Source organism: Protopterus annectens, chromosome 13.part0, assembly GCF_019279795.1.
Source record: "Protopterus annectens isolate FY-2018-M chromosome 13.part0, PAN1.0, whole genome shotgun sequence".
Classification (NCBI taxonomy): domain Eukaryota; kingdom Metazoa; phylum Chordata; order Ceratodontiformes; family Protopteridae; genus Protopterus; species Protopterus annectens.
Genome location: NC_056747.1, coordinates 1,260,556,032 through 1,260,580,931, shown reverse-complemented (window position 1 = coordinate 1,260,580,931; position 24,900 = coordinate 1,260,556,032). Strand labels below are relative to the sequence as shown.

Here is a 24,900-nt window from a genome sequence, read left to right as displayed (position 1 = left end):
GACACAGGTACTTACTGACTTAAGATTGTCTACACGTAATTTATCTTTCTTTGATGTTTCAAGATATGGGTGATACTCAAAAGATATTTGTTAAACCGGGTATGTTCATTCCTGATAAATATACCATTATAGAAGCTTTTACTGCAGTTTGTGACAAATGGATCAGGACAGCCTTGACCGCTGAACATTCTGCTGCTTTTTATAATCTGTCAGACAGAAGTGCAGGTGTTACAAGAGTTGAAATATCCTAATTCAGTTGAAATATGTCCAGCCAACAAGAGAGCAGGGATTGTTATGGACAAGACATTTTATTTAGCAGCAATGTATCAACTTTTGAGTGATGAATGTACTTATCAAATGATTTCTAAGTCCCAGTTGACTGCCATTATTGATAGTTTCAGTTTTGCTTTTTGATTTTAATGGTGGCTAATATGATTATGGAAGATTTGTTTAAGTAATTTTTAGTGGAATAAAGATTTGTTTAAGTTTTAGTGGAATTTCTGATTGTTCCGATAGTTTATGGGCTCCCAAAAGTTCATAAAAGGTTCTCATCTCACCATGCATCCTATATTATCGAGTAGAGGTTAGAGCACAGAGCATACGTCTATTTATTTGGAAAAGGCACTTAGACCAGTACTAGATGATGTCAACTCTGTTCTAAGCGACAAAGATTTTTTGCAGGATCTTTACAAAACTGTTGTTTATCGAATACCCAAGATCTTGTTTTTGTTAAGCTAGACATCACTTCTTTGTTTACTGTTATTCCAAATACCACAGGTATTGAATATGTTGGACTTTTTTTTGCAATAACATGCTAATTTTTCTAATATGAAGGTTGATTTGATTTGTATGCTTTTGGAGCTGGTTTTAGAGAACAGTGCATTCGTTTTTGATGAACAGTATTATCTGCAGAAGGTTGGTGTAGTTATGGGCACTGCTTGTGCAAATAGCTATGCCAATCTTGTGTTGGCATACTGGGAGTACGAAAAGGTTTCATGCAACAATGAGTTTACCAGGCACATTGTTTAAACGTTTTGTTGATTTTTTTTTGCTATGGAGAGAAACCTGAGAGTTATTACAGGCGTTTGAGTTTATGCAGAGTACTACTGAATTTTTGAAGTTTAGTAGTATTTTTTCTTGTGAGACTCTAGACTTTTTAGATATAACAATTACCAGAGCTGAGTTAAGCAGGTTTAAGACGGATGTATATAAGAAGTCATGTAAAAAGAATTTCTATTTACGTAGATGCAGCATGGACCCTAGGCACATTCCCAGGAATGTGCTTAGAGGGCAGATGTTTTGAATTATGCGTCTTCACACAGAAGAAGACTTTCTAGATCAGGCTCTGAAGGAATTAAAGGAAGAATTCCTGAAACAGGGTTACAAGGCCAGAGAGATTGACGCTTGCATATCTAGTGTGAGGTCTAAAAGACCCAGTAAAGCTAGACCCTTTTTCTCTGGTGAGTTAGATCCTGCAACTATACCAACCTGAGAACAAGCATTAGGCAGACCAGTTAGGTGTGTTTTTACATATTCTAATGATATTAATCTTGTTTGCGATATAATGAGGAGAAACTGGAGCATACTTAAGAGTTGTCCAGAAGTAATTTGATAGGCAATAAGCCTGAGCTTTGTTTCAGGAATAATCTCTCTGTCAAGAGGCAACTTTCTTATAGGAATGCTGTAAATGCAACGCACTCCCCATCTTCTGCATGTTGTGGTATATTTCCCTGCTTCAACTGTAAGGCTTGCAGATTTCTTTAGTCTAGGTATACCTTTAGACATCCTACTCTACAACATAAGATAGAATTTTCTCTGTATGCGGATGCAAATGTGATGTATTACGCTTTCTGCAAATGCTGTTGTGCTTTCTATATTGGAAAAATGAACTGCTGTTTCAAGGACAGTATTTTAGAACATCTCAGAGATATTGGACATAAGACCAGCAATGCTCTAGCTACACATGTTTCTATACCTGTACGTTTTTTGTTTGACGTTGTGAAGTTATGTACGAGAGGCAGTGACTTGAGAAACAAAACTGAAGTGAGAGAACAGAGCTGGATCCTAGAGTTAGTCTTATAGATTTTCTGGATTAACTGAAATGTTTCCCTTAAACCAGCTCTAAATGCACTTTCCGTAACTCATTAGTTTTTTAAATTATTTTCATTTTATTTTTATCAATACATGATGTTTAAATGAAAAGTCTTTATAGGTATGTGTTTTTGTACACCTGTATCTATCTATCTATATATATATATATATATATATATATATATATATATATATATATATGTGTGTGTGTGTGTGGCTTCATGATGTCATCAGTGTGAGACAAGTTTCCTGCGATTCAGTAGTGAGGGATGTCTGTAAGGCACATACACAGGTAATTGATTTATTTTAGATTATTGTGAAGGTGATTATTTTATTGTTGGGAGGAGTCTTATGACTTTATATTGAAGTTGTTGTAGTATTGTGTGGTCTGATGAAGCATTACTCTTTAATACGAAAGCACTTACCTTTATTAAATTGTTGTTTATTTACTATTACCCATTGGTATTTGGTGTTTTATTTAACTTCTGCTGTGTGAGTCACTGTATTTCTTATTTTTTGCAAGTGTATTTTGTTTTGTGGACTCCAGCAACACTTACCTGATGCTTTGTTTTAGTTCTGTGCATATTCTGAGTCTTGACTGAAATATACATTAACGTGATAAATATTTATACTGAACATTTAAAATAGCTGTATATATTCTGGAAAAGGTAATGGCTCTTAGCCTGATCTGATTTCCCTACTTTAAAGTATGAGGGTATCTCTGTAGCAGTACTGCAGAAATGCAGTCATTCCCTGCTGCCGCTTTTAAATAAAAAGGATATTCTGCTGCTGGTATGATTAACTCAGTAACTACTGCCAGCTTTTGCTTCGGTGTCCATTGTCTGAACATAGATCAACTGAAAACTAGTAATATTGTACAATTGTCTGAAACGTGAGAACGTTTTGACAGTGTTACCTGAACACAGATACTGAAATCTGTTATATTCTGGAGACTAAACTATTAAAATCTTTCTGTCAGTATTGCCTGAACCTAGATAAAATCAAACTGAAAGTAGTACTGTTATATAACTGTCTGAAACATACATAATTGCTTTAACTGATAAACTGAAAACTAGTACTGTTAAATAACTGTCTGAAAATGTACGTACTTGCTTTAACTCATACATTTTAACTTTAAACAAACATTGAAGAAATAACTGAAACACATAGTCAACTTTTGCACCACAGCTCTTGCCAAATTTTACTTTGCATTGTCCCAGTCACTGATGAGGTAAAGAAAGGCCTGCTTTAATGTCTGTGTCCTTTGTTTAGTTAGGCCTTTAAACCTCTTCTTTTAGTTTCTTGTGCATCGGGGCCTTTTAACATTTGCATCTTTAACAATTATAAACTGGTAGTATTGCTTATTGTCCTGACCTTATTTACATTTTTCTGCACTAAGTAAACATTTGCAGCTGATAAACTCTTGCAAGTCTGTGTAAGCAAAGTGATCACCTCAAATGAAACTAAAGTAGTAATGTAACACTGTACATTTCTGTAACTGTATAAAATCAATTAGATTTTAACATTGTTCTGTGAGTGAAACTCCACCCACTTAGCTGACATTTAAATTTTTAGTACTACTGAATGCTGCAAGAATTTATCATTACTGTGTACAGTTTTCTTGGATAAATAGTAAAACTGTAAATACATTAATTTTACTTTTATCATACTGCCTTATGGCATACACTGCTGTCTTTAATTCAGTTTGCTAAGCTGTCTGTAATCTGATATGCTTGGCAAGCTGCCATTTCTGTATGAAATATATACAGTCTTAAACTTACATACACATTTATTACCAAGTTTAAGCTGATCTGATTTAATACAATGTAGCATTGACTTTTACATTCTGTAATATTTGTGAATGCTTTTTTGTGTTGTCTGAGTTAAGATATTGTTCATGCATTGCAACTCTTAAATAAGCTCTTAACTAATGACTGCTAAACAAACAAACAATAATTTGCCAAATCTGCAAATGTAAACCCTTTATTCTGCAAATTAACTTAACTCTTATTTCTGATATACCTTACAAGACGTCGAGGTATACGACTATTTTTTTTTTCTCTCTCTAACTGGCCACACCCAATAGGTCTTGCTGAGCACTTCAGCTGTGTTAGCTGAACTGGAATTTATTTTATCTTTAACTCATAAGTCTGGATGTTCATGTCGTAACCAATTTAAAATATGTACATTTGCAAAAATCTTGTCACTGAAGTCTAAAATAGCATACAACTCTATTGACATGTTCATACCAAGTACAGAGCTGTTGCACTTTGAACTGTTAGCTGCTGTAATCTTTGACCCTTTAAATCCTGACAAAAACTGCATATGTCATCTAAAAGATCTATGTGTAACTGAAGCTGATTCGTCTGTAAGCAACAACATATTGTTATTTCTTTTAACCTTAAACAGTGACAGATTAATGCCTGGTTTGGTGCTAGACTGCTGCACCCTTTATCGATAGCTATGGAATGCATTTTTTTCATTATTTGGCTTTGACACGGTAGCAATTTTACTTTGCCCTGAAGTCCAGTTTTTTTAGTTATACTGGAATTTACTTTCTCAAAATCTGCACTCTGATTACTTGGTAAAAGTTGTTAAAACTAAGTTAAACTTTTACCTCAGAAAAAGTATTTTTATTATTGTACTTTTGGGAGCTGGGATTTAATGCTATCACTACAACTGTCTTTAAAAATCAAAATAAACTCCACAAACTGTTGGTAAGCAAATGTTTAAACAGCAATGTTATGGAGTTTTCCGAAAGAAAGGAGGGATCCCCCTGACCAAAGGTCTCTCTAATAAGTCTGAATGACAATATGCAAGACTTCCCTCCTTCCCACCCTGGCAAAACTTGAATCCTTCTAGAAAGTCTGAACATCCGTTTCTTTCTTTGACAATAGTTTCAAGCATATGGTTTCCAAAAGTAATCCATTAAGGTTACAGATGGCAGTCAGTCCCTCCCGATTTTTCACGTTGTTCATAGGTAGGTACTAGGCTATCTGCCCAAGGGCCTACATAAGCATAGCCAACAAGGTTCCCTGGCTAACGCCACCCAAGAAAGTTATTTTCCTGTGCCACTGTCGAGCAGAGACAAAGTGATCCCCTGGGTGTATTTCCTATTTCCCATCCACTCATCAAGATTTTTTTTTTTTTTTTTGAAGAGTGCTAATGAAGAACTTTGCTTGACATAGATGGGTAGCCTGTTCCAGAGTATGGGAAGTCTCTGGGACAGGACTCTATCCCTCCAGCATGTCCTGTTTATTGTGGTGACAAGGTTTAGGTCCATAGAGCGTGTAGCTCGGAGAGATTGGGATTTCTTTAGGTGTAGCATGACCAACAGCTCTGAGTTTGACATAGCTTTATATGTTAGGCAGAGATCACCTTGGAGTAGGCGATATGCTATGGAGTAAAGCTGGAGTTTGTTCAGGCCAGTAATCGTCTTTGTGAGGTACTTTTGTGGCCTTTCCAGCTGCTGCAGATGTCTTGTGAGGACATTCCAAAAGAGGCATTGTACTCTAATGGGTCTAATGAGTGTTGAGTAGAGGGGAACAATGACCTCTTTTTTTCCTGGATGAGAACCCTTTTATGATGAGGAGTGCCACGTAGAAGGACTTCCTGACTACTGTGGCAATGTGACTATCAAAGGAGAGACTACTGTCCACCTGGGTCACAAGGTCTCATCACACATTCGGTGTTAAGTAGATTGCTGTTCATGGGTACAGAGGTTTTACCAAAGGGGATGACACTGCACTTTTTGGCATTGAGCTTGAGGCCATGGCTCTGACACCAGGCATCCGTCTCAGTGAGGCCCTTCTGTAGGATGTCCACATCATTAGGGGACTTGACTATGGCTCCTAGTTTGCAGTCATCTGCGAACTTTGTTAGCCTGTACTTCAGAGAAGTAGATACCAAACAGGAGAGGTCCCAGGACGGAACCCTGTGGTACTCCACTTGTCACTGCTTTGAGGTCACATTTGGAGTCTGCAACTTTTAAAGTGTGGGTTCTGTCAGTGAGCCAGTTGGCAACCCATCTTGTGATTTAGGAATTTATACCTAGTTTAGTGAGTTTAGCTGTAATTCCAGAATGGGGGATGGTGTCGAAAGCCTTGGCAAGGTCAAGATAGGCTGTGATTCACCTTACCCTTATCTACGGCTTTGGTGACTGCTTCAAAGAAGTCGATCAGGTTGAGGAGGCATGATCTGCCTTTCACAAACCCGAACTGGGTGGGATCCAGAGTTTGGAGGTTGCCAGTTTCTTTGTTTGAGTTCCATGATGATACGTTCCATGGCCTTGCAGACCAGGCTCGTCAGTCTTAATAGGTCGATAATTCCCGGGATCAGTGATGACTCCCCCTTTGTGGAGTGGGATAACTGTTGCTGTGTGCCATTCAGTGGGCACAAAGCCTGATGCAAGGCTATTATTGAACATGGTGCTTAAGTGGGGAGCCAGTTCGTTCTGAAGTTCATGTAAAACGCAGCCTGGGATGTTGTCTGGTCCCGTGGATGCTGTGTTTTTGGCTTTAGAGAGTGTAGCTTTTACCTGCGTAGTTGTGATTTCAGGGACTCTGCATTCTTCCTGTATAGATATGGGCCCTTTGGGGGGGGGGGGTAAAGTTAGCACTGAACCTATCTGCCAGGATGTTGGCAGTATCAGTTGGTTCTGTAATTTTCATGCCATTGTGCTGTAACTCAGAGCAGATCTGGGTGTTGCCATCGAGATTCTTGACATAGCTATAGAATGCTTTGTGGTTGTCCTTAGAATTAGTGGCAATTTTGTTTTCATAGCTAGCTTTGGAGGATCTTACAAGGGATTTCAGCTTCTTACCGAGGCTGACCAGGGAGCTCCTCCACTCATGGGATTTTACTCTCTCTTGCAGCAGTTTCTTCCTTCTGTTGTACAGTTTGTTTACGGCAGGAAACCACCAGATTGGCTTCCTTTTTTGGAGGATAGCATCTTGGTTCTGTTTAGGATAGCACGATCTATGCACTCGTGTAAGTGCTTAGAGAGTGCATTTGTGTAGGATTCAGCAGTTGTAACTGTATTGTCCATCTGCATGGGTGTCATGAAGTTGACCACTTCTGTCTTAAGAAGCATGAAGGTGACTTTGGAGAAATTTTTTACCGTGGTTTCCTTAATGTGGGGTGGGGGCGGGATGTGGATATCAAGGGTGATTAGCTTATGGTCGGATTGGACCACCGAGGAGTTGACTTCAGATATGGAGTTGCGGTCACTCATGTTGGTAATGACTAGGTCTAGGATATTGTTGCCCCTTGTGGGGGTGTGGATAAGTTGATCCGCGGCATTGATTGGAGTTTATGGATTCCAGAAAGTGTTGAGCTAAGGAGTTGGTATACGAGTAGTTTTCCCAGTTAATGGTGGGGTAGTTGAAATCGCCCATTATTAGGGTGTTTGGTTGAACCCTAATATTTTCCAGTACATCAAGAAAAGAAGAGTGGGAATCATGGGGCATGGTGGGGGATCTGTAGCAAGCTACAATTTGAATTGCAGTTTTGCCCAGAGTTAGTTGCACTTGGATAACCTCAGATGCATTCTGCTGAGCAACTAGTCTGGAGGTGTGGATATGAATATGAACACACCTCCGCCTTTGGTGTTTCGGTCCAGGTTAGATGGCCGAAAAGTGTGGTACGAGTTACAGCCTGGTAATGCAGGGGTGCTCTCCGGAGCCTTGAACCAGATGTCCTTCATGGATGCATCTGCAGTCATCTCAGTCACTGCACAGATATCGATGTTTTCCATTTTAAGGAGTGCCTCGAGTGAGTGCATTTTGCGATTTAGACTTCTAGCATTGAGTAGCATTACCCTCAGTTTTTGCTTGCCTGTTCCTGTTACGGTGGTGAATTTGTTATTTGAACCTTGCCTAAAAAAGGCACTATACGGGCCGCAAGAGCCTTAGCCAGTATCCAGAATACCAGGGGTGACCGGTGCAGGCCATCTGTGGCAAAGCATCGTGGTCTGTCGACCATGTCATCCCAAGCAGACAGATACTGGATCCCCTTAGAATGACACCAGAAGCTTAGCCAATTGTTGAAGTCAGTCATTTTGTCCTTGTACTGTGGTATCATTCTGGGTGATGGCAGAATGCTACTCAGGGCTAGGGTCATACCTGCCTGGGCTACAAGATCAGAGAGCTCTTCCATGTCTCTCTTCATGTAGCCCAGGGAGGTACGTCTCAGGTCATTCACACCAACATGGACAATGACAGAGTCATATTTGTACTTGTGGAGTGACCTGAGTCAGCGGTGCCTAGTCCTCAGAAGGGGTTTATTCAGGTATGTTTCTGATGCCAAAGAAAGAACATTCTTTGAGTCTATTTCTTGGTCTGTCTTTTCCGAAACTTTTTGTGGTAGTGCCCAAGTTCAAGATTTTATCCCTTCACAACATTTTACCCCTTATTCCCCATTTGAGTTTTCTGGTGACCTTGGATTTAAAAGATGCATCACAGTTCTATAGATCCAGATTTGACATTTCTTGGGGTTTTCTGTGTCTGTATCATGTTATCCATTCTCTTCATTTGGTCTATCTACTGCTCAGAGTATTTGCAAAGTGTCTAGCTCCTGTGATTGCGTACAGCAGACTGCAGGGTCTTCACATTAGTTTTGTGTTTATTCAGCTTGCTCATCTTTGCAGAATTGTCAGGAATCTCTCATCTGGGTAATAGATCTCCTACACCGGCTGGAGTTCTGAGAGAACATAAAGGAGGATGATCTGACACCTCCTCGCATCATTGTCTTCTTTTGATGTCTCCTGGACACATCAGTTTAAAGAGCTTTTCTTCCACAAGAAAAAGTAAATCTCTAACTAGATTTAGTCCCAAGTTTCCACTCAAGACTACTCAGGCAGGAAATTTCTTAAGATTCTGGTTTTCATGGCTTCTTTGATTCTTGTGATCCCTTTTGTCAAGAGACCTGAAATCTGTATGGCCCCCGCATCAACATCTCCCTGACATTCCAGATTCCAGTATTTGAATTTGTGAAAAGGTAGATGTTTTGGTGGAGGCAACAAATTTGTCAGAATCCAAGTCCTCCATCGTCTATCCCAGCTCCAGCACAGTTGGTCACAACAGATGCCTCAGACTTTGCTTGAGAAGCATTGATTATGGTGATAAAATTGCAGGGTTTATGGAACAGGGAAGATTGACAAAAACACACAAACATAATGGAAATGTTGGTGCATACAGGTACACTCAACTCTAAATTATTTATGGTCCCAGAGACTTCTACGAGTGTCTACAAGACAGCACAACAGTGATGTGGGTATATAAACAAGCAAGTCTTACTGTGTGGGAGACTAGCCATGGTACCCTGGGATGTAGTTTGTCAACCCAGTCTTGCATACAGTCGGAGCAATAATTTGTGGCAGACAAGTTTAGCAGAACAAGGGCAGGCCCTCTTTAATGGAAATTGAATCAGGGTGTCTTCCAAAAATTAGTGCAGCTGTGGGGAACACCTGAAATACATCAGTTTGCCTCCATTAACAGCCGTTGGCAAACTTCTGTTCAGACAGATGTTTTTTTCCTTCTTGGATAGGAATGTTCCTCTATGCTCTTCCACCTATTTTACTAATATCCAGGGTCATTATGAAAATTCAGAAGGACTTTTCAAAGATCATTGTGGTGACTCTATTCTGGCTCAGGTAGCATTGATCCTCCATTCTTTTGGAAATGGCCAGGGTCAGTTAACACAATCTTCCTCACATAGTGGACCTACTCGCACAAGATCAGGTGTGCTTAACAATCCTGATCCCAAACAGCTGTAGCTGATAGAATCTTAATACCTTTTACGCACATTTTCCCTTAGGATGTGCTGCATGTCTTAAAGAAGGCAAGAAAAAAAAACGCTGCTAGAAAATCCTGTATTTTCTAATGGAAAATGATTTTCTAGTTGGTGAAAGGAAAAGAACCAGCACCCATTCAGGGCTAGTGTTTTTGTGGTTCTGTAGTACATTTGTTAGAGTTAACTGTCTTCTGACCTGTCTTACTCTTTAGTCAAAGTTCATTTATCAGCCATTTCAGCACATCTGCCCCTGGTTCCCCCTCTTTCAGTACATTCACATGTGAAAATATTTTTGAAAGGGATATTGCTTAGTAAGCCTCAAAAAAGTGTTTCCTCCTCTGGATCCTTTTTTTTTCTTGTGAGAAGTAACAGTTGCTCCATGTGTACCAGCTCATTAGACTGAGTTGATGTTAGCATAGTCAGTTTTGCTGATTGCCCTGACTAATGCAAAGAAGCATATCTGAGTTGCAAGCTCTTATGGTGGGTCAGCCTTCTTATTTTCCACAAAGGTAGTGTTTCCTTAAGAAACAGTCCTCCATTTATGTGTAGAGCAGTATCCAAGTTCACTTTGACCAAAGCTATCCATCTCCCAGTCTTTCCAGAACCTAAAAATGAGAAAGAAAGGATACTGCATGCTTTTGATGTCCAAAACAACTCCCAATATCTTAACAGAACTAAAACTTTCAAGAACTCTGATCAGTTGGTCATTCTTGTGACTGTATAAAGGACAACCTGCATCAAAACAGAATGATTGTCTCATGTATTACCTTTTGTTATACACACTACAACAAGGCAGTTTTCAGCCAGAGACCAGGCTCTCATTCTACCAGGGCCTTTGCTTTATCTGTGGCTTTTTGGAAAGGGTTGGATTCTAGAAGTATTCTAGGAAACAACAACTTGGTTATCTGTGCTCACTTTTACAAAACACTATATAAACCAGATATGTTCTTCATCTCACATTGCTGCAGTCCTAACAATTGGGTAGTCCGCTGTCCTCGGTCAGCCCGAATATCAAAGTATAAGGCTGACGTCGGTCAGGGCGCATTTGACTGACGTCAGTACGTCAGGGTACAAATGCGCATGACTGGCGTCATATCCTCAGTCTTTTTTGCCGCATGGTCCGATGCAGAAGCAGTATTGCAAGTGCCGGTTGGCGTTCTGAGATTTTTCAATTTAGAAGTTTCAGACCGGGTTCAAAGTTGGCTAAGTACCCGTTGGGAATATTTTAGTTTTTTCTTGCCTCAGTCATTTACCGGATGTCAGAAAAGTTAATAATTGCATTTCTTGTGGGAAACAGATACCGCATAAAGATTATCATACTTTGTGTATTCCTTGCTTAGGGCCTGAGCACGACGTTGTTGGCTGTTGCTCTTGTGCTAGATTTAATAAACGCACTATAAAGAGGCGGTTGGATTGTGCGAGGTTAGTCTTTGGGAAGCGGTGTAACTATAAAATGCCGTCGGATGCTCGACGCCGCTTCTACAAAGAAGCGCAAGGACAAGGCAGTTAAGCCTAGGCTTGAAGAACCGGCAGTACCTGACGCCGGTTCTTTAGAGGTGTCGGTGGAGCCGGTGGCTCCACCAGAGGTTTCTTTGTGTTCACAGGGGGAGACCTTGTTATTACAAGATGTGGCCTCTCAAGAGACTAGTCAGGCTGAGGGGGCTTCTCATATTACTATACTCCCCTCCCTTCCTAAGGTGGCTAGGCCCTCTCCTTCTGTTTCCAAGGCTTCCCCCAGGGGCAGGCCAGGTTTAGCTTCAGTTAGTGTTACCCCTAGCTCTTCAGGTACTGTGCCCAAGAAGCATATGCTTAAAATGGCAGAAGATTTGATTACTTTGATTAGGGGTTCTATGCCCCCTCCTCATAAGCGGCCTAGGGTGGAGCCTGAGCTGGGGGGTTTTGAGCAGGCTTCAGATGTTTCAGAGTCTTCGGCTGAAGACTTGCAGGAGTACTCTCCTTATTCTGATTCTGATGTGGATGATTCTACTCCTTCTGCTACTCCCCCTGAGGATTTTTCTTTTTCAGAAACTCTTCATTCCATGAGGGAGCATTTTAAGTGGGAAGGTCAGGACTTCTCTGATTCCAGAAAAAGGCTTAGGGAATTTCTGTTGTTACCCCAGCATAGGCCTTTGGCTATACCTCCTGTTTTGACTGTAGTGGAAGATGTTTTTATGGAAGCTTCTCTTAATCCTGATTCTTTGCCTCCTGCTCCTGTTAAGCCGGATAGGTATTACAGGGTGCCTGAAGCTCATAAGTATCTTTTAAGAGTCCTAGGGCAGACCCGAAACTGTTAGCCATGGGCCTAAAGGTGTTAAGGCTTCTGTTGTTAAGAATCCGGTTCCTGCAGACAAGGAGGCTAGGGCCTTGGATAGATGGGGCAAGAAAGTCTATACTACTTCCACTCTTGCTATGAGGGCTCTGAATTGCCAGTTTCACATGTTGAAATACCAAAATTATCTCCTTTCACAATTGAAATCTAAGGTTGATGCTCTGGCAGTAGGTATTGATTGTAAGGAGTTGCAAGATTTAGTGCACGCTTCTGAACAGGTGGGTAAGCATTCTTTGCAATGTGGTTTTGATGCTGTACAGGCCTCGTCTAGGGTGGCTGCCACTGGGTCAGTTCTTCGCCGGCACGCCTGGCTGAGGGATCAGAATTTGTCTGAACATGTTAAAACAAGGATTTTAGATGCTCCTTTACAATCTGACGTATTGTTTGGTCCTCCTGTTGAGACAGTTTTAAAGAAAATGGAGGACAAAGCTAAGTCTATGCAGACTGTTAAAGATTTTTTGCAAGTCCAGCCTCCAAAGTTTAGTAGAAATTGGCCTACTAAGGGGTGGACGTATCCTTCTTATGATTCCCAGTCTAGGGGTAGATCTAGATGTGGTAAGGGCAGAGCTCAGGGCTCTTTCAGGCCTAGAACAGGAAGTTCTCCTGCACAGGCTTCGGGTGAGGGCAGGGGTCAGTCCTTTCGTAAACAGACCCAATGACCTACCTTTTCAGCTGCCAGAGCCTGCTCGTCTGGCAGCACCTTTGGGGGGACGGTTGGCACTTTTCAAAGAAAATTGGTGTTTGATTACCCAAGACAGATGGGTATTGGATATCATACACCACGGCTACAGGTTTTATTTCCATACCTTGCCTCCTTTCACAGGCATGCCAGACGTTCCTCCTCAACAAAGAATAGAGGCTCACAAGCAGGTTTCTCTGTTGCTCCGACTAGGGGCCATACAGCCGGTCCCTCTGCCAGAAGTGGGCCTAGGATTTTATTCTCGCCTGTTCCTAGTACCAAAGAAGGGGAACACATGGAGACCAATTTTGGATTTATCTATCCTCAGCACTTATCTGGACATTCCCAAGTTCAAAATGTTGACGTTGCAGCAGCTTTTACCTCTGCTGGGCAAAGATCATTGGATGGTAACTTTGGATCTCAAGGAGGCTTACCTTCATGTTCCTATCAGACTAGGTTGCAGAAAGTATCTGCGTTTTCGAGCTGGGACTTCTCACTATCAGTTCTCTGCATTGCCCTTTGGCTTATCTACTGCGCCCAGAGTGTTCACGAAAATTCTGGCTCCAGTGATAGCTTACTTCAGACTAAAAGGAATACAGATCTATCCTTATTTGGACGACTGCCTAATTCTGGCTCAAGGAAGAGAAGAGCTCCTTCATCATTTGGAATATGTGATAGCAGTGCTAAGATGCCTAGGGTATTCTGTGAACGAAATAAAGTCCAGTCTAGTACCCTCTCAAGACATGTGCTTTCTGGGTGTGAGACTGAATACAGCATCCCAGATGGCCTTTTAACCCCGGACAAACAAAAGAGTCTATCCCTTTACTTCCATCAACTATCTCATCAGTCCGGGCTGACTGCAAGGACAGTCCTTCAAGCCTTAGGGTTCATGGCATCTTGTATTCTGGTGCTTCCCAATGCCAAACTGCATATGAGGAAGCTACAATGGTATCTCAAAATGTATGGACACAGCACTGCCAGGATCTGGACACTGTCATTCAAATTATACCTTGCATTCAAAAGGAATTTTTGTGGTGGGCTCAGGAATGTCACCTAAACAAGGGACTCTCTGTGACCCGGCCAGAGGCGAGTCAGATTTTAACGACAGATGCCTCAGACAAAGCTTGGGGAGCTCATCTCAATGGAAAGTGGATACAAAACAAGTGGCCTGTCAGACTACAACATCTACATATCAACATGAAGGAGATGTTAGCAGTCCAGTTTGCATTAATTGCTTTCAAGGAATTACTTCTTCCAGGGCAGGTGTTGATTCTAACAGACAACACAACTGTCATGTGGTACATCAACAAGCAAGGGGGAACGATTCTTATCCTCTATGCAGGCAAGCAATGATTTTGTGGGAGACTGCTCTCAGTTTACAGCTCAATCTTCAGGCAAGGTTTCTGCCAGGAGCACAGAACTCCTTAGCAGATGTGTTGAGCAGACGAATTATGGATCCCCACGAGTGGAAATTGGATCCTCATGTATTTCAGAAATTGACAGTGTCATGGGGAACTCCAGACATAGATCTGTTCGCTTCTCCACTAAACCATCAGCTGCCAAAGTTTTGCACAAAAAGGTTTCATCCCACAGCTTGGAGAGTGGATGCTCTTTCCTTCATTTGGAGCAATCTTCATGTGTATGCCTTTCCACCTCTGCCTCTCCTCCTAAAGGTACTTCTGAAAGTCAGACAGGACAAGCCAAGGATGATCTTAATAGCTCCGGATTGGCCTCGACAACACTGGTACCCATTACTGAGAAGTCTGGTATGGAAGCCTCCATGGCCTTTGCCTTCGATTCCACACCTGTTGTCGCAGGAGGACAGCCATTTGCTAAATGTCAAGCTTCACTCTCTGCACCTCACAGCCTGGCATATTCTGTTTTGAACCATAGTGGGCCTCCACTTCCTCAGCAAGTTTTGAATGTTATCTTGGAAGCTAGGAGGCCTAGTACAAGGAAAGTGTACGCAGACAAATGGAAGAGATTTTTGTTTTGGAGTGCAGCAAAAGATTTTGATGTTTCTGAGCCTAATTTGTCTGTGGCTCTTCAATATCTTACTGAGTTACTAGACAAAGGTTTGTCTTTCTCTTCTATTAAAGTTCATGCTGCAGCAATTTCAGCTCACTATGATTGCAACCCACCATTGTTTTCTCATCCTTTGTTCAAGCAATTTCTTAGAGGGGCAAAGAATATAAGACCCCCACGAAGAGCTCCTACTCCTGCTTGGGATCTCAATTTTGTGTTGGAGAAACTCACTCTACAACCTTTTGAGCCTGCAGCTACTGCTGAGTTGAAGTATTTATCATGGAAGACTGCTTTTTTGTTGGCCATTACCTCTGCTAGACGGGTTTCTGAATTACAGGCCCTTATGGCAGTTGAGCCTTTCTTGATTTTCCATAAGGATAGGGTATCATTACGTACTAATCCTTCCTTTATGCCTAAGGTGGTTTCTAGTGTGGCTTTGAACCAAACTATTCATTTGCCTACGTTTTATGCAAATCCCCAAAATAAAGGGGAAAAGATTTTGCACACTTTGGATGTCCACAGGCAGTTGCGTTATTATTTGGACAGAACTAAAGGTTTCAGGCAGTCTCAGCAGTTGTTTGTTTCTTTTGCTTTGAGTTCTCAGGGCAAGCCTGTATCAAAACAAACTATTTCTAAGTGGATTGGGTTTTGCATTGCTTTCTGTTATTCCCATCATGGCAAGGAGATTCCAGCTGGGATTAGGCCTCATTCCACTAGGGCTACTGCCACTTCAACAGCTTTTGAGGGAGTGGCAACCAAGGATATTTTGGAGGCAGCTACTTGGAGTTCTGTACATACTTTCTCTAAGCATTATCACCTGCCACTTTACTCTAAGTCTAGGGCTGGTTTTGCCACTGCTGTTTTGCAGGGCATTTTGGCAGCTCCTGCTTCCTTGTAGTTAGCCATCCTCCCTTATCTCTGCTTTGGGATTCTACCCAATTGTTAGGACTGCAGCAATGTGAGATGAAGAACATAGTACAGTTTTGTACCTACCATAAATGTAGATGTTCAAGATCCACATTGCTGCAGTCCAATTTACCCTCCCTCCTTCCCTCTGTTGTTAGAGGTGGTTGTGTGGGTTGGGTTGTACATTTTGTGTATATTGTATATATTGTACTATAGTTAGTGCAAGGGTGGTTGGTTGGTTGTTTGCTGTCTTTTGGTTTTGACCTTTCTTTTTAGGGTCTTCTGACATCTGGGGCAAGAAAAGACTGAGGATATGACGCCAGTCATGCGCATTTGTACCCTGACGTACTGACGTCAGTCAAATGCGCCCTGACCGACGTCAGCCTTATACTTTGATATTCGGGCCGACCGAGGACAGCGGACTACCCAATTGTTAGGACTGCAGCAATGTGGATCTTCGAACATCTACATTTATGGTAGGTACAAAACTGTACTTTCCTTCCCAGTTGCACAACAGGCTTTACCAGGACCATTCACCAAGGCTTTTGGACCTTTATCCTTACTTCTCAGTCAGTTTAAGCTATGGTAGTCAACCCATATATCTAAGGATACTGCAGCAGTGATCAGTATAATGAGCATAGTACAGTTGTGTAAGTAAATATATAACCGTCTGAATTATCTGCTTTCATCTGACCTCCCTCTCAACATCCCTGTATTTTTGTATGTTTGCTGCCAAGGTGGGGAACTTTATATTTAATGTTTCTAGTTGTGAACTTTTCAGGGCTCTGGGGTCCCTCTCTGTTGGCTTGAAAGCTCTGAAATGCTGATTACCTAAGCTGTTCATTTTCTTCAGGTCTGCTTGATCTGGTTAACAGTTTGGTCATGTGGAATGTGCCCTGAAGCTTTGGAAGCTGGCCAGCTGTTATATCCTTGGCAGGATGTAACCCAAATAGTTAAGGCTAATGCAGCAGTGCTCATTCAAACATCTGCTGTTTTGGTAAGTTTACTTGCATAGCTGTACTACCTGTGGTAACCAGTAGGATGGTTTTGCAGTTCTGATCCAAAAAGCAGTTGGAAAGACACAGTTGTACGGGATGGACGCAGACAAAAGGATACAGCTTTATGCTAAGTATATTAAGTACTGTTTTTTTACTGAATTATCAACAGTCAAGGAGGACAGGAAAACTGGGGTGACACAGACAGTAAATGCTGTGGCAGTGAAGGGTACCTTATGATTCCTGGTGGCTATAGTTGTATTACAGTAGTGGTTATCTGCTGGGTTTGGCTTTGTGACGGAGAGAATTCTGTACTTTTGACTTGACATTGTGAAGTAATTTAATTTTAGTGTGTAGCTATTCTAAATTATAAGTTTTGATGGCTTTGGGTGAAAGTAGGAGTAATTCCATATAGAGCCAGGAGTCAAATCCATCTGCCTTGGAGCTGTTTGAGTTTGTCATTCATATGTTTTCAAATTTTTTGGTCCGAGTTCCTTATTTTGGGATTCAGAACATTGTCACTTGACTTGTGCAAGAAATTAAAAAAAAAAAATCTGTTAATGATTTATTCATAATTAGACAATGAGAGCTCGTTAGTATTCAAAAACATGTATGCTGATTGGTCAGCCCAGCCAGAGTGCCCATTGTAAATCAAGCATATATCAATAGAAAAAAAGGTCGCTGCAGTACCATTGAGTGGTCATATTTTTTTTTTTTTTTTTTTTTTAGTAGTATGTGGTACAGAGGCATAAGTCACAACTCTCCAGATTTTTACCTCATATTTTTGGTGTAGTCCTCATAAAGTTTGTAGTTTTCTGACAAATTGCTGAGGAATGAAGTCTTAAATAATGTGCATTTCAGTTTCAGACTTCATATCCTTCAGACAATGTACAATAACACAAACCTTATTCTTACAGGTTTCTAAGTTTATAAGAGCAATATTTACAATCCGTCCTTATTTTGGAGCCTTTATCCCCCCTTTATTTAAGGCTTTGTCCACATTTAAGAGGTGCGTTCAGAAGGCAGAGCAAATACAATGAGAATCAGGTTAGTTCTGCAAAATTAATGTACCTGATTCTCTCTGTACTTCTACCCCATCTCTGTTGTATCTTTAAACTACCCAGATTTTAGAATTTAAAAAAAAAAAAAAAAAAAAAGCAAAGGAAATTGTCCCTTCTCCATTGCTTGCTTTCCACAGCACAGACGTAGTGTGCAAGTGTTGGAATGCAGGTCCCATATGCATGCGCAGTACACCAACAAACACGGAAGAATGTGGAAACAACGCAGAGGAACACCATATGCAGTTATACAAAGACAAGTCATTTCTTAAGTAATGTCATTGTGTAATAGCATCCCAGCTGTGGGTAAATCCTCAAAGTACCCTCACCCACTCATCAGTTATTGCTCAAGTATGTGCAGTTTTAGTATTCACTGAACTGTTTCCCTTGCTTAACTCTACATGACAAAGAGCTTTGAGATGAGCATTGCTGATGTTGGAAACCTTGCTGTTGGTTTCTGATTATTTTTCTGTTTTATTGGAATTTCTGTATTGAAACATGTCTGAACTGTTGCTTCTCACTGTGTGCGTGTGTTTACATATGTGAAGGAAAACTGGTACGCAGTGAGGCATGAAGTTGCTGGCTGAGACTCCTTGATATTCGGAAAAAAAGAAATGCAAATTGTTGGCTGCTTTAGTTGAGACTACATAAAATGAATATACAACATGATTAAAAATCAATAATGAGATATTAAACAGATGAGCGCTTTCACCCTTAATTGAACTTTATCAGATCTAGCTCGAGTTTACTTGACATACAGAATTTGCATGCTTTTTACACAGTTAATTTTGAATTCACTTCAGCTACGGGTTTTATATGCAAGACATGGGCTTAAAGCCTTTAGTTAGGTGTGTGCATGTGATGCGAGTAACCCACACACACACACACACGTGTATGTGTGTGTATAATATATATATATATATATATATATATATATATATATATATATATATATATATAATATATGGGTCACCTTCAGTAGATCGAAAGTTTACAAGTTTGAACCACATATGGCTGAGACCATATGTTCGAACTTGTAAAAGTTGGATCGAACTGACTGGAGATCGCCTTACAGTGTGGAAAGGGAAGAATTCCCATTTCCGCAATGTAGTGTGATCTTGGAGTTGGTATATTTAAGTAAGAGTGGTGTGGGGGGGGGGGTGAAGCTTATAGACATTTAGTTTTGTTGTTTTACTTGTTTTTACTTTAGTGTTCGAACTTTTACGAGTTCGAACATATGGTCTCTGCCATATGTGCATCAAACTTGTGAAAGTTCGATCTACTGAAGTAGATCCATATATATGCGCGTGCACACGTATATTTGTGCAGTTGCAAAACTGTTGATGCAGTGTTTATCAACTTAGATAAAATTATTGCAGCTTGGATGCTCTCATTATGCTTGAACTGCATCATTTGACACCTTTATGTTGTTCTCTGTAATGCATCACCACCATGCCGTGCCCTGCACGTTTAGCTGTTTACTTCCTACGCCTATCTTCTGGTTTACTTTTCAGAGGACCTGTGGGCCAGCCTAGAAGAAGCAAGTAAGAAGCCAATTGGTGCAATGATGAGCACCTGGACCAAGCAGATGGGATTTCCTCTGATTTGTGTGAAAGAGGAACAAGTAAGGAAGAATTTGTGTTTTTTTTTTTTTTTTTTTTTTTTTTTTTTTTTAAACAGTATTTTTTGACTTTTGATACTGGATTTGTAAATTGTTTGTTTTGACCTCATTGATCTGCCAATGTATGTATATATGCTCACAGGACAATTTGCAAAAATGCAGTGTTTCATAACTTCCTGTGCTTGTTGCCCAACACACTTTGGAATGTACAGTTACTGCCATATATGGTGTGTGCATATGAGATGTCTCATCTTTTGCTAATGTTTATTGTGTTTTATAGTTCCAGAATTTACCAGCTTATATTCTATATTGCAAATCTCATTTATTCTGAAACCTTGTAGATAGCACAAGTCTGAGCATGCATCTGTGCGTATATGCATTCACACACACACACACACACGCCTAGCAGTAGATTGATGGCAGGTTTGGCTTCTGCAATTTGAGCAGAAAGCACTTTCACTGACAGTGGAGAATTCCTTTTTCTCCACTGTTGTGTGATCTTGGAGTACGCATTTTTAATTTCATGGGGTTTTGGGAAGTGTCCCCCTCCTGTAACAAAAGATGAGTTTTTTGCTGTCTGGGGGGGGGGGGGGGGGTTCATTCTGTCTGCATGATTCCAATACAGGTGGGTATGCTGTATTTTAACAGAATACCCTAGTGTTGACGTCACTAATGTCAACACTAAGCATGTGACAAGCAATGACCTCAGAACATGGAAAACAAACAGTAAAGTTAAAAACATTATTTTTGAAAGGAGGCAACCCCCTGTTAATTTAATATATTCTGACGCCAAGATCACACAATCCAGGGAAATGGCATTTTCCTTAACATTGGCAGTGTAGAGATCTCTCAACCATCTTAAGTCTACCAAATTGTCTGCTTTGACTTAATTTCTGGCTCATGTATAGTATGCATATCTGAGGTTGAAATTTGTGATCGAAGTTGTTAAAAAAAAAAAAAAAAAAAAAGTGTGTGATCAAAAATTAGCTAATCCGCATATCCCAGCTTCTTTGTCTGTGTAAGATCAGAATACAGTTCAGATTTGGTTAATTTGCACTTTCCCCACTGTAGTATGATCTTTGGAATTGCTATATATAATCAGCAGGGGGCGTGACCCCTTGCAAAAGTGTTTTAAAGTGTATTTATTTTCCTTATTTGTATGTTCAGTCAGTTGTGCTCCACTTGTTAACATGCAATGTTTTGCTTTGTCACCCAAGCAATATATATAAAAATGTTCAGTAAATACACTTTTTCACTGTCATTATGGTAGTAGTGCCCTCCTACCCTTCTAGCAGTCTGCCAAAGCTCAGTCTCTTTCCCCTCTGTGTCTGTGGGTGAGGTAGACCAATCACTATGGCAGTACAGGGATTGCTTTTGGACTCAGGATCCTCCCAGTTTTCTAGTGCCTTAGTAAGAGAAGACTTAGTATACCGATGTTCTTGTTTCACGGTTGTAGTCATAACTGATTCGATTTCCTGCTGTAGAAGCCATTGGCCCACCCGACTGCCAGAGAATTGCCTCCTCCTCCTGTAACTGACAGACATCTGTCCATCAAGATATCTTAATATAAAGAAAGTTAGCCGGAACCATAACTCAGTTCTTTCTTGCCATTGGAGCCCAAACCATAGGTGCTAGTCAGTATATCAGTTGGTCACACTAGAGAAAGACTACCTCGAAAGCCAAGTACATTGGGGAGCTTTTCATATGTTTCTTGACTAATGTCAGAGAAAGTTAACTGTCTCCACTGTGGCAAGCAGATACCATAAAGGGATTTTCACTCTTTATGTGCAACTCATGTAGGCCTGGAATGCAACTTACCTAATTGTCAGTTCTATGCTTGCTTTAACAGTAGAGTAATCAACTGTAGGCCTGAGATTTTAGCTAAAAACTTCAGCAAGTCATTAGGGCCTTCACCTTTCAGTGCTGTCTGCTGGTCAGACCAAGGTTGAACTCCCTAAGCACAAGAAGGAAAAGCATCCAAAACTTAGGGTACCGGGTGGTGCACTTTTGCTGTCGGTCGGTCCACCTAGGCCTTTTATCATCGAAGAAGGCAAGATGCTTTCACAGTACTCTCCAGCTGAGGTTGTGGAACTGGCCTCTATAGCAGCTCATTCAGTCTTGGAGGTAGTAGACAATGTTTTGCTAGATTCTTCCTTGTAGCCCAATTCTCACCCAATGCCTCCTCGGAATCTAACAGATTCTACAGAGTACTAGATTCTGTAAGACACCTTTTCAAGAAACCTGTAGCAAACCCTGAAGTGGTGATTCAGGGTCCTAGAGGAGAAAAAAGCTAACACTTAGAAAAATCCCTGGTCAGTTGACAAAACAGAACCTTGGACTGGTTCGAAAAGAAGAGTATACACCTCTGCTACCTTGGTCATGAGAGCTTTAAATTTGCCATTTTCATATGGTGAAGTAACAGGAAACCATTTTAGACCAGATGAAGCAAAAACTGATGGGGATTGAAAATAAGGCCCCCTTCAAGGAACTGGCAAACTTATGCAATTCCTGCTTTCAAGTAGCTAAGCACTCCTTGCACTGTGGATACAATGCTGTAGAAGCTTCCAGCAGGGCAGCAGCTACAGGACCTGTTAGAAGAAATGCCTGGCTGAGAGAGCAGTCACTCCTGCACATGTGAAATCCAGACTCTTGGATGTTTCTTTGGACAAAAATTGCCTTTTTGGTCCCAAGGCTGAAGCCGCGCTTAAAAAGATGGCGATTAAGACCAAGGAGTTTTTCAGGTTCAACCACATCGTTTCAGCCACAGTTATCTTATTAAATACTGGTCCTTTCAGGTCTCCCAATCTAAGCCAAGACATAGGAGACCTAAAGGCAAAGAAGTCAAAGGCAGTACCAGCGTCCGAGACAGTGGCAAACAGATTCCAATAAGAGAGTGGGATTCAGTCAACAGGGACTCAGCAGGGAACAATGATGAGTCTTCACGAGACTCCCTTCCCCCAACCCTTCAAGTGCCCCAGATTAGGAGGATGGCTGTGTCCGTCATCTTAAAAACAATTGAACTCTCTTTACCAGGTGGGTACTGAAAATCATAAAAAAAAAGGTTACAAACTTCAGACAGGTTTTATAGATATTCCACAAAACAAAAAACAGAGTTATTAAAGCAAATACAGCTCCTGTGCACCCAAGGTTCTGTGTAAGCAGCGTCAAAACACATTACAAGAACAGTAATTTTACTCAAGGCTGCTCCTCTTCCCAAGAAAAGAGGGTACCTGGAAGCCTGTTCTGGACCTGTCAAGGCTCAACAGATTCGTGCAGGTGCCAAAATTCAAAATGTTAACCCTTCAAAAATTGCTGCACATGATTTCACCTACCACTTACATGGTAAGCCTAGATCTAAAGGATACATACCTCCACATTCCTGTTAAAAAAAAAAAAAAAAAAACTCACAGGAGGTTCTTACACTTCAGAGCAGGTGTGAGGAATTGTCAGTTTTGGCTCTGCCCTTTGGCTTGTCTACTACATCCAGGATATTCACAAAATGCATAGCCCCAATGATAGCATTCTGTAGGTCAAAGAGCGTTCATATTTACCCCTTCTTAGATGATTGCCTCATTCAAGCAACAGATCTAGACAAACTCAAAGCAGATATGCTTTACACCCAAGATATCTTGGCTTCACTGGGTTTGCCATCACTACCCAAAAATCTCAGAAATTGCCACAAGCAAGATTGTGCTTCTTGGAGGCTTGGCTGGACTCGTGTCTTCATGCAGCCTTTCTTCCTCCAGACAGCGTTATCTTTCTAACTCTACTTCCAAAGTTTCCTTCTCAGGAACTACCTCACTGCCAGAGAGTTATTAGAGCTTAGGGTTACATGGCCCCTTGCATCCTCATGATCCCCCTGACCAGACTACTTGTGAAGAAGCTACAGTGTTACCTTGATAATGTGTGGTGCCAGCATTCACAGTCCCTCAACTTCAGAGTGATGCTTCACCCTTGTTTCAGGAGAGTGTTTGGTAGGTCCGAGCCTGCTCTCTCATCCTGGGTCTTCCTTTCAGAATTATTCCTCAAGACCAAACTCTGACCACAGATACCTCAAACATAGCCTGGGGGAGGGCTCATTACAGCAGCTGAAGACTCTGGGCAGATGGAACTCCCTGTTCAAAAACAAACATTCAACCTAAATTGCCTTCAAAAACCAGTGGAAACCAGGAGTATTCCTGGTAAAGGAGGTGCAGTAGTGCAGCAGTTTGTGTTGTCGCGTCACAGCAGGATGTTCTCCAGTTTAATTCTCGGCTGGGGCTCCTTCTGTGCGGAGTCTGCATGTCCTCCCTGCATTCATAGGGGTTTCCTCTGGCTGCTCCGGTTTCCTCCCACGTTATAAAGACATGCGTCTGGAGCATTTCTCCCTGGGCCTCTGCTGAAAATTGACTTGTTCCAAGTCTGACTCTCCCTGTAAATAAATGTCAAGTAAATAAAATAATAAAGACCGTAACATGGTTATGTGGTACATAAACAAGTTGGGGGGGCTCCCTCTTACCCTCTTTTGCCTAGCCATGAACGTTTGGGAAAATGGCCAGCTGCCTAGGTCTGCACCTCATCGTTCAGTGCCTGCCAGGAGAAACAAATCAATTGGCAGATTACCTAAGCAGGAGCCTTTCAGACCCTCACGAGTGGCAGCTGTATCGGGAAGTTTTTCTCAACATAGCCAAAGGTGGAACTTTTTGCTAACAAAGAAAAGTCTCTTGAAAAAGTTTTGCCCAAGAACCAAATCAATGGACAGGCCTGTTCCTCTGTGTCTTCCCTTCAGTACTCTTGCTCCCCAAGGTACTGCTAAAGATAAGAGAAGAAGAGCCAAGTGTCATTCTAATAGCCCCAGGTTTGCCAAGGCAGCACTGGTATTCTCTAATACTCAGTCTCAGCAAGAAGGAAGCGTTGTGACTGCCCCAAAAAGTGAACATATTAACACAAAACTAGAGCACCATCATACACTCCAAGCTGAACAGTCAAGATGTTCTTCATTCCACATTGCTGCAGTCCTAACTATTGGGGTAGTCCGCTGTCCAGTCGGCCCGAATACCAAAGTATATGGCTGACGTCGGTCAGGGCGCATTAGACTGACGTCAGTACGTCAGGGTACTAATGCGCATGACCGACGTCATATCCTCAGTCTTTTTTGCCGCATGGTCCGATGCAGAAGCAATTTTGCGAGTGCAGGTTGGCGTTCTGAAAGTTTCTGAAGTCAGAGTTTCAGACCGAATCAAAGTTGGCTAAGTACCCCGTTGGGGAATATTTTGTTTTTTTCTTGCCTCAGTATTTAACCGGATGTCAGAAAAAGTGAATAACTGTATTTCTTGTGGGAAACAGATACCTCATAGGGATTACCATACTTTGTGTATACCTTGTTTAGGGCCTGAGCACGACGTTGTTGGATGCCGCTCTTGTGC

The 24,900-nt window shown here is 41.3% G+C and overlaps 1 protein-coding gene across 1 annotated transcript in view; it reads left to right on the top strand.

The window, feature by feature from the left end:
* NPEPPS (aminopeptidase puromycin sensitive) overlaps positions 1 to 24,900 on the top strand; it is a 1,948,381-nt gene that overhangs the window by 686,360 nt on the left and 1,237,121 nt on the right. The window contains exon 11 of the mRNA XM_044054968.1: positions 19,389 to 19,498. Within this exon, the coding sequence (XP_043910903.1) occupies positions 19,389 to 19,498 (110 nt within the window). The remainder of the gene's footprint in view (positions 1 to 19,388; positions 19,499 to 24,900) is intronic.